This window comes from Vitis riparia, chromosome 5 (assembly GCF_004353265.1).
Source record: "Vitis riparia cultivar Riparia Gloire de Montpellier isolate 1030 chromosome 5, EGFV_Vit.rip_1.0, whole genome shotgun sequence".
NCBI classification, from domain to species: Eukaryota; Viridiplantae; Streptophyta; class Magnoliopsida; order Vitales; family Vitaceae; genus Vitis; species Vitis riparia.
The window spans coordinates 10,853,105-10,863,446 of record NC_048435.1 but is presented as its reverse complement, the minus strand read 5'-3'; the positions used below and the strand labels follow the sequence as shown (position 1 = coordinate 10,863,446).

The following is a 10,342-nucleotide window of genomic DNA, read 5'->3' as shown; positions in this document are numbered from 1 at the left end:
ATCAATCCAACTATTTTTTAATGTGAAAGTCACAGACCTCAATTAACTTTTAGTTAGCAGCCTACTTTGACGTGGATTTCCAACAAGAATCTATTAAATCTCTTAGAAAGATGAAAGAATTTTCCCATCAATAGCTATAACAAATAATATTATCAAAATACTTAAGGTGACGGAAAAAAATTAAGTATAAATGATTAATTATAAAGGAAAGCAATATTACTTACTCTTAATTAGGGATTTCTCATCATCATAGGTGCCGCGCACAAATATTTGTGGAAACAAAAACTAAAAACAACACCTTCCATGAAATTTCATTTCAAAATATTAGAATTCCTTACCTCGATTCCATCCACCCAGTCAACGAGACCTCTGCTACCCACCGCCTCTTCTTCAACACCTTCCCCACCATCTTCTCTGCATCCCTTAATGCAGTCTCCAACACAAAGGGAATGGAGAAAGGATCTTCCCTAACCAAAAGGTAAAATATGTGTTTCTCTTAGAATCTATATACAAAGAAATTTCTCAAAGAGGGTGTTTTTCTTTTCTTTTACGACTGCAGATGAAGCTTTTCAGCTGAACCTCCCTCCCAGCTTGGATTTTTGTTCATGGTGAAGAGGTCTGGAGCCAATAGTCATTGAGCATCCAAGGACCCTCCAAACTCCCTTGTAATTTTGGTTCAAGCCATCCAAAAATGGCTTCTTCCAGCACCCATAGAGCCTCTTCTTCGACTACTTCTATTTCTCGTAATTATGATGTGTTCTTGAGTTTTAGAGGTGGCGATACTCGCAGAAATTTCACTGATCATCTATATACAACATTGACTGCATCTGGAATTCAAACTTTCAGAGATGATGAAGAACTTGAGAAAGGAGGAGATATTGCTTCTGATCTCTTGAGAGCTATAGAAGAATCGACGTTTTTTATTATTATTTTCTCAAAAAATTATGCTTACTCCAGATGGTGTTTAAATGAACTCGTAAAGATCATTGAACGCAAGAGCCAAAAGGAATCAGTGGTTCTACCAATCTTCTACCATGTGGATCCATCTGATGTACGAAACCAAAGGGGAAGTTTCGGAGACGCACTTGCCTACCATGAAAGAGATGCAAATCAAAAAAAGAAGGAGATGGTACAAAAGTGGAGGATTGCCTTGACAAAAGCAGCTTGTCTATCCGGATGCCATGTGGATGACCAGTAAGTACGCTTCTCTTCACCTCTCGTTTCTCTGTTTAAATTGGATATTGAAAATGCAAATTTGGAAGAACGATTTTCATTTTTTTTTAAATATTAAATATGACTTCTTTCGGGATAAAAATGCCGGTCAACAATTATTCAATCTCCATCTCAAATCGATCAAACACTTTTTGGATAAATATATATATCAAAAGGAGATTATATATGTAATTTTCAATACATTGAAGTTATTTGATATTTCTTTAAATTGAATATTTCTTTAGATATTTTAGGTGCAATTTTCAATACATTGAAATTTTATGTGCAATCAAATATTAGTTTTTAAATCCCTTTTAATCAATATCTTATTTTGCTATGAGGCACTGGTAATTGCATAATGCCTACGAATTCCATGCTCACTTACTACCAAGATTCCCATGCATCTCCCTCTATTTCCTGAGTTTCAATTTACATTTTTGCTTGTTTTTTGTGTATATATTCTTCAACAAGTCTTAAATTTATTATATTTTGCAACTCATTCTAACTCATCATTGTACTTAATTTATATGATTTGCAGGTATGAGACTGAGGTTGTCAAGGAAATTGTTAATACAATCATTAGAAGATTAAACCGTCAACCTTTAAGTGTGGGAAAGAACATAGTTGGAATTAGTGTTCATTTGGAAAAATTGAAATCGTTGATGAACACTGAGTTAAATAAGGTTAGAGTCATAGGGATATGTGGAACTGGTGGGGTTGGTAAGACTACTATCGCCAAGGCTATTTATAATGAGATCTCATGTCAGTATGATGGTAGTAGCTTTCTTAGAAATATGAGAGAGAGATCCAAAGGTGATATACTTCAATTACAGCAGGAACTTCTTCATGGTATCCTAAGGGGAAAATTTTTTGAGATAAACACTGTTGATGAAGGAATTAGTATGATAAAGAGGTGTCTAAGCTCCAATAGAGTTCTTATTATTTTTGATGATGTTGATGAGTTGAAACAACTAGAATATTTGGCTGAAGAGAAGGATTGGTTTCAGGCAAAAAGTACAATCATCATTACATCTAGAGACAAACATGTGCTTGCTCGATATGGAGTGGATATACCATATGAGGTTTCAAAATTAAACAAGGAAGAAGCTATTGAGCTCTTTAGTTTGTGGGCCTTTAAACAAAATCATCCCAAAGAAGTTTATAAAAACCTCTCATACAATATCATAGATTATGCTAATGGCCTTCCGTTAGCACTTAAAGTTTTGGGTGCTTCTCTTTTTGGAAAGAAAATAAGTGAATGGGAAAGTGCAATGTGTAAGCTAAAAATAATACCCCACATGGAAATTCACAATGTACTTAGAATAAGTTTTGATGGACTCGATGACGTAGACAAAGGGATATTTTTGGATGTTGCATGCTTTTTCAAAGGAGATGACAAATATTTTGTTTCAAGAATATTGGGCCCTCATGCAAAGCACGGAATAACAACTCTAGATGATAGATGTCTCATAACTGTTTCAAAAAACAGGCTAGATATGCATGATTTAATACAACAAATGGGTTGGGAGATTATTCGTCAAGAATGTCCTAAAGACCCTGGAAGAAGGAGTAGATTGTGGGATTCTAATGCCTATCATGTGCTTATAAGAAATATGGTAAGAGTCAAATGCATGAACTTGTTTATACCTATGTATCCAAGTTTCAATACTATTGTTATTTTTTCAGAAATTAGCCGTGTATATAACTCAATTAAGTTTAATGCATCTTTTGTTTCGCTTACTTGTCTTATATTTTTCAGGGGACACAAGCAATTGAAGGACTATTCCTAGATAGATGTAAATTTAATCCATCACAACTTACCATGGAATCTTTCAAAGAGATGAATAAACTTAGATTGCTCAAAATCCATAACCCGCGTAGAAAGCTATTTCTTGAAAACCACCTTCCAAGGGACTTTGAATTCTCTTCTTATGAGTTAAGATATCTGCATTGGGATGGATACCCTTTAGAATCTTTGCCAATGAATTTTCATGCAAAGAACCTTGTTGAACTCTCATTAAGGGACAGCAATATAAAGCAAGTTTGGAGGAGGAATAAGGTATTGTTATTATTATTTAGTTACAGTGTAATTTTATATTAATTTTTAACATGTAAATTTATCTATTGAAAAAAATTATTTTGTTACAGCTTCATGACAAGTTGAGGGTTATTGATCTCAGTCACTCTGTCCATCTCATAAGAATTCCAGACTTATCAAGTGTGCCAAACTTGGAGATTCTAACTCTAGAAGGTTGTACAATGCATGGTTCTTAAAAGATTGGCGCAGCAGTATTATAATTACTAAAACTAACTTGGTTTTTCTTTTTCCCTTGAATCTGGCAGGGTGTGTAAACCTGGAGCTTCTTCCAAGAGGCATTTACAAGTTGAAACACCTTCAAACTTTGTCTTGCAATGGCTGTTCAAAGCTAGAGAGATTTCCAGAAATCATGGCCAATATGAGAAAGCTAAGGGTGCTTGATTTGAGTGGAACAGCTATAATGGACTTACCGTCATCAATTACACATCTAAATGGTCTTCAAACTCTCCTACTTCAAGAGTGTTCAAAGCTCCACCAAATCCCTAGTCATATTTGCTATTTATCATCATTAAAGAATCTAAATCTGGAAGGGGGCCATTTTAGTAGCATACCTCCTACCATCAATCAGCTTTCCAGGCTGAAAGCCCTTAACCTTAGTCACTGCAACAATCTTGAACAAATTCCAGAGCTTCCATCACGTCTGCAGCTTTTAGATGCACATGGTTCAAATCACACTTCATCAAGAGCCCCGTTTTTGCCATTGCATTCTCTGATCAATTGCTTCAGTTGGGCACAGGTATGATTTTCATGTCACACACTGGTTATATGCGGACTCTATATTTACATGGTGCTTTGGTGCAGGATTCGCAACTCACTAGTTTTAGTGATTCTTCCTACCATGGCAAGGGAACTTGCATTGTTCTTCCCGGAAGTGATGGAATTCCAGAATGGATTATGGATCGGAAAAATAGACATTTTATAGTAACAGAGCTCCCTCAGAATTGGCACCAAAATAATGAGTTTTTGGGATTTGCTATATGCTGTGTTTATGTTCCACTTGCTTCTGAATCTGAGGACATACCCAAAAAGGAATCTGCACACGGGTCCAAGAATGAATCAGCCAATAAATCTGAGGATGAATCTGCTCATACATGGGAGAATGAAACAGACGATGAATCTGTGGCTGAATCTTTTCATAAGAATGAACATAAACATACATGTTCTTGTCGTCTGAAGTGTAATTTGGCTATGATTGGTGATGGAGTTGAAGTTGTAGATTGTCCCTGCTTTCAATCCAATTGTTTTTGCTATAAAGAAGACAAGAACGAAGATAATGAGAGTGTATCAGGTCAGATGTGGGTGATTTGCTATCCCAAGGCGGCTATTCCGGAAAGGTTTTGCTCTGATCAATGGACTCACAGTAAGTTTACCTTTTACGACTTTTACATTAATTCTGAGAAAGCCTTGAAAGTAAAGGAGTGTGGAGTCCGCCTTATATACTCCCAAGACCTTCAACAAAGCCATGAGGATGCAGATGTTAGAATATGCAGGGCATGCAGACGGGATGGGACGCTTCGACGGAAGTGCTGTTTTAAGGGCAGTGATATGAATGAAGTACCCATCATCGAGAATCCCTTGGAACTTGATAGTTTATGTCTGCGGAATTGCAAAAATCTTACGAGTCTGCCCAGTAGCATTTTTGGTTTCAAATCCCTTGCAACTCTCACCTGCTCTGGCTGTTCACAACTAGAGAGCTTTCCAGAAATCCTGCAAGATATGGAGAGCTTGAGAAACCTTTATTTAGATGGAACCGCCATAAGAGAGATACCATCATCAATTCAACGTCTAAGAGGGCTTCAATCTTTGTTTCTGTCACGATGCAAAAATCTTGTGAATCTTCCCGAGAGTATTTGTAATTTGACATCTCTTAAAACTCTCGTTGTCAGTCACTGTCCAAACTTCAACAAATTGCCAGACAACTTGGGGAGACTGCAATCGTTACTTCATATTAGTGTTGAGCATTTAGATTCAATGAATTTTCCATTGCCGTCTTTGTCCGGTTTATGCTCCTTGAGGACATTAAAGCTTGAAGGCTGCAATCTAAGGGAATTTCCCAGTGAAATTTATTACCTATCATCACTGGTAACATTATCTCTGAGGGGGAACCACTTTAGTCGCATACCTGATGGGATCAGTCAACTTTATAACCTAGAAGATCTTGACTTGGGTCACTGCAAGATGCTTCAACATATTCCAGAACTTCCATCAGGTTTATTTTGTCTAGATGCCCATCACTGCACATCCCTGGAAAATTTATCCAGTCGATCAAATCTACTCTGGTCTTCTTTATTCAAATGTTTTAAATCCAAAATTCAGGTATGGTTTTCATATATCAGTTAACCTTTCTTTTCACGGGGACACAAAATTCAGAGGGTAATTTTTGTGCAGGCGCGTGACTTTAGAAGACCTGTCAGAACTTTTATTGCTGAAAGAAATGGGATTCTGGAGTGGATATGCCATCAGAAAAGCGGGTTCAAAATAACAATGGAACTTCCCTGGAGTTGGTATGAAAATGATGACTTCTTGGGCTTTGTTCTGTGCTCTCTTTATGTTCCACTTGAGATTGAGACCACACCACATAGGGATTTCCACTGTAAATTGAATTTCGATGATGACAGTTCATATTTTTCCTGTAAGTCTCATCAATTTTGTGAATTCTGCTATGATGAAGATGCATCAAGTCAAGGGTGCTTGATATATTATCCTAAGTCAAATATTCCCGAGGGATATCACTCAAATGAATGGAGAACCTTGAACGCTTCATTTAATGTCTACTTTGGTGTTAAACCAGTGAAAGTGGCGAGGTGTGGCTTCCACTTTCTATATGCCCACGATTATGAACAGAACAATCTCACAATTGTACAACGTAGAAGCTGTGACACCAGTTCAGCAGTAGAAGATACTAATACTGATGTGGAGAGAAGCTGTGATGGCACCACCCTGAATATTGATGGTAATGGTGTTGATGCCCAAGACCATGAAATGGACCATATGCACAGATGGCTGGAGCTTCTTTGCAAATTTGTTCATTGGATATGCTGTACAAGACACTAATTTCAAGTAAGAAAATTGTTGATGTTGACCAAACATTTATCTCAACTTTTTGGTAATTAAGCCACCCTCCTTTTCTTAGTTTCTATTATATATGCCTTGCTGATTCCAAGGGGCTGAATTTTAATTTTTAATTTTTTTTTTCAAAACCCATTTTTATTGGAACTTGTTTTAAGGCATTTGTAGGACAAGCTTGATTGCATTGTTAATTTTTTTGCAGATTAAACATTTTGTTGGAAAAGTTAGTACACATCAAGCTTTGATGGGATATTCCAAGCTGCTAAATACATAATGTCAAATGCCCAACCCTATTGGTTAAGCCATGGATGCGGATGCCCTTATTAATCAAGGCAAGTCAAATACTTCAACCCAATTTGAGATTTTGATTAAAGTGATGCCAATTTAAACTCACACTTTTGCTCTATTCATAATTCTTGGTGTAAAGAGATAGAATCTCCTTTAAGATGGGAAATAATATTTCAATTTCAAGTATTTTGTTTTGGATTACTTTAAGATGCATGTTGGTATTTGTTCCTATGTATTTCAAATGAGCAAAAATATAAAATTATGGCATTGCATTTGTTAACTAAAGCTTATGTTGGGATTGATTCTTTATTCCATAAGTTAACTTTTGAAGCATTAAACATTTTGTGAAACTAACTTATTATAGAAAATTACATAATTTAATGTCTTAAACCTGGGTTTGATTGATAACCCTGGGTTCCTACGTATTTCAAATGAGCGAAAATATAAAATCATGGCATTGCATTTGTTAACTAAAGCTTATGTTGCGATTGATTCTTTATTTCATAAGTTATTACTTTTGAAGCATTAAACATTTTCTAAAACTATCTTATTATAGAAAATTACATAATTTAATGTCTTAACCTTGGGTTTGATTGATATCCAAGTGGAATGTCTCAAGCAATTGAAGGTGAAAATTTGATATCATTATTCAAAGGCCCAAAGCTCAATTGATCAACCCATACATCCTTATTCATTCAAGCTAGTTAGTTGCTGCAAGGAAATTTCCAATTTTGAATAGACTCTAATTGAGTTGAATTGACACTCTTTTTAATTTGTTACTCCGTTTGTTTGTTTGTTTGTTTGTTTGTTTTTAATCTCAAAGGGAAAGAGAATGTCAAATTAAGAACAAGCAATCAAATTCAAAAGAAGAAGAACATTGTGATTTCAAAATTTTCATTTCAAATGTTTTGAGAGAGGTATATGTCCCTGTCTATTACAACGAGTTAAAGACAAAATTATGGTATTGATTTTGCTTGATTAAAACCTTTATGGAATTCATTCTTTAATTCACAAGTAATGGATGTATACATGTTTATGTGAATTATAAGTATATTTAAATTCTTTAGTCACCTTATTATTTGAATATTTTGGAAAGATGATTTAAGTATTTTTTATATTTTGTTAATATATGATTTCATACATGAAACTAACTTTTATTGATTGTTTATAATATGATTATTATGAAAATATCTATAAAATTGAAACCTTGCATTTTATGACCACTTTTAGGTAGAAATTCCTAAAGACAATAAAAATAAGTCCTCATTTGAGTGTGAGTATTTAGAAACACATTGGATGAGCTATTCTTATATATAAGTCTCAACTTACAAGTAGAGAAAAACAGGGATCATAAGTGAACAACCAAAATATGACTATTGATGTTCACATCATGCGTATATTATAACATCTTTTCTATGCTCATTAGGTAAATTATGCTATTCTAGAAACGACCAATAAATTAACTAGTGTGTTCATAATATTCAAATAAAGATAATGAAATTTAAACCCTTATCTAAACAATTAGGAATGCATTCGCAAAAAATAAGGCATAAATAAAAATTAAATTCTTTTAATTTGCGAAGGACCTTGAAGTTTTATTAGCCAACCAAGTAAAATCATGGATACATCCACATCTAGATTTTCTTGCATGTTAAAATCTAGCCATATTAAAAATGTACTCATGTTCATTCTTATGATCAATAAAAAAAAAACAACTTTAATTATAGGATATTTTTTTTAAGTTGTAGTGAACTTTTGTTGTGCATGATCTCAATTGTAATATGGTGCTAAAGTTGATGATGCACGATTTCTTCTCACGCCAGTGTCATTATTCACAATACAACATTCTTTCTAATAATGTCTTTATTAAAAGAAACCAAAAAGTCACATTTATTTAAACTAGAAAGTGAAATCAAATTATTTCTATAGTTAGGAATATAAAGACAATCTTTGAGTATAAAAGACATTTCTTCTTTAAAAGAAGGGTACCATCTTTCATTACTTGCGCAACTATCCTTACATTAGAAGCTAGAGTCAGATACATATTCCCATCATTCAAACTTTTCTTTATTTGAAACCCTTACATTGACCTCAAAATCTTACCAAAAATTGGGAAAATTCATCACGAAACATGATTCAGTTGAGAATATGATGCATACCTTGTTTTTTCTTCTATTATTTAGGACCCTCTTTTTTTTTAGTGGCTTTTCTTTCCATAAACAAAGCATGTGCCCTTTCCTTTACTCTTTTTTCCCCAACCTTGAACTTTCCCTTCTATTTGGAACTTCTACTCTTGTTCTTCTTCTTCTTAGTAGAAGAACCCGAAGAACCTTTAATTGATTGTCATATGAACACCCTTTTAATCCTTGAGAATCCCCTTAGTTGGTTAGAGTTCCCTCATAAGTTCTGACAAGTTCATCAACATCTTATTCACAAAATAGTTGATTTTAAACTGCCTAAGGGAATCTAATAAGGTCTCTAAGATCATATTAACCTTAGTTTCCCCTACAATGCCAAATCCAAATATATTCACTCTATAAGAGTGTAATTATACATAACATATAATCTCTTATGGGAGTTCACTCTATCATTTTGGTGTTCATGATAGTCCTTAGGGCAGCTTGTCTATTAGAACTGTCCTTATTACCAAACATCTCTTACAAACTAAAGAGAATATCATAAGTTGTTGCATGATACATGTGTTGTTGTTGCAACAAATTATCCAAAAACCTAAGTATAAGACACTTGACATTCTCATCCCGCCTTATGCCATCTATTATATGCCTCTCCATTTTCTTATGAGGGCTACTTATTAGGATTATTTAGAGTTGATGAAAAATAAGGTTTCTGAGTTACCTTCTGAAATGCCCAAGATCTAAATTGGTTGTTTCACTGACTAATTTTCTTGCCTCAAGTCATGAATGTAACTACAAATATGAGAACCATTCTTGTCTCACAACACAAGAGCCTTGACATTCGTTTTCATGGAGAAAACAGGAATAACTTTAAGAGAAAGGATTTTTTTTGTTTCTTTAGAAGAAAAATTATTATTTCTTATGTTTTCTAGGGAAAGAAGAAAACTTGTTTCTTCACCTTTGTTTTCAGGAAGATAAAGAGAGAAAACGTATTCTTTCTCTCTTTAATTTTCCACGGAGAGAGAGAATTCTCAATGAGAGAGTTTTCACAAAGAGAGAGAAGAGAAAAAAAAACTTTTTTTAATCTTTTAATAGTGGCAGTTTTGAGGTAGTTTTAAAATTCTTAGAAACCGCTCTCACATTTTCTCATTTATTGGATCGGGTTGGGTTAGCCCACTTGAGCACCCAAACCCAACTCCAACATTTCCCACTTGCACAAGATGGACAGAACTAGCCCCATCACTCATCCAAGTCCATTATATTCCATTTTTGAAGGTCATTCATATAGGCAAATGGGTCGTGTGACCATACGAGCACACCTACAATTTGGGAGCTATAAACTTATGCATCTGTTAAGGATACATAGTAGCTCAACCCTAAAAAATTATGAGTGAACAATAATAATCATGTCTTGCTATACCTTAGACTTATTTAATTACATTTTAATGTATACACTTAATCCTTCGAAGTTGTATACTATCCAACATTATAAATGTATTCATTATTATATCAGCTACAAAGGCAATATAACTGGTTGACC

General features: G+C 34.4%; 1 protein-coding gene across 2 annotated transcripts; it reads left to right on the top strand.

Annotated features, from left to right (window-relative positions):
* Positions 1-315: 315 nt before the first annotated feature.
* On the top strand, positions 316-6,853 carry LOC117913823 (disease resistance protein RUN1-like). Of its 2 annotated transcripts, XM_034828873.1 has the most exons (9): positions 316-478; positions 560-1,194; positions 1,751-2,828; positions 2,972-3,271; positions 3,361-3,463; positions 3,556-4,046; positions 4,112-5,626; positions 5,699-6,370; positions 6,582-6,853. In XM_034828873.1, exons 2-8 carry the CDS (start codon positions 692-694, stop codon positions 6,362-6,364), a joined length of 4,656 nt encoding a protein of 1,551 aa, XP_034684764.1. In that variant the 5' UTR covers positions 316-478; positions 560-691; the 3' UTR covers positions 6,365-6,370; positions 6,582-6,853. The 2 variants fall into 2 exon arrangements, with proteins under 2 accessions (XP_034684764.1, XP_034684765.1); XM_034828874.1 differs by having other exon boundaries at positions 316-1,194.
* Positions 6,854-10,342: the final 3,489 nt, after the last annotated feature.

Coding starts and splice junctions, on each gene's coding strand:
- LOC117913823 (XM_034828873.1), top strand. CDS start 692: ATGGCTTCTTCCAGCACCCATAGAGCCTCTTCTTCGACTACTTCTATT. Junction 1,195..1,750: donor GGATGCCATGTGGATGACCA/GTAAGTACGCTT, acceptor TATGATTTGCAG/GTATGAGACTGAGGTTGTCA. Junction 3,272..3,360: donor AAGTTTGGAGGAGGAATAAG/GTATTGTTATTA, acceptor ATTTTGTTACAG/CTTCATGACAAGTTGAGGGT.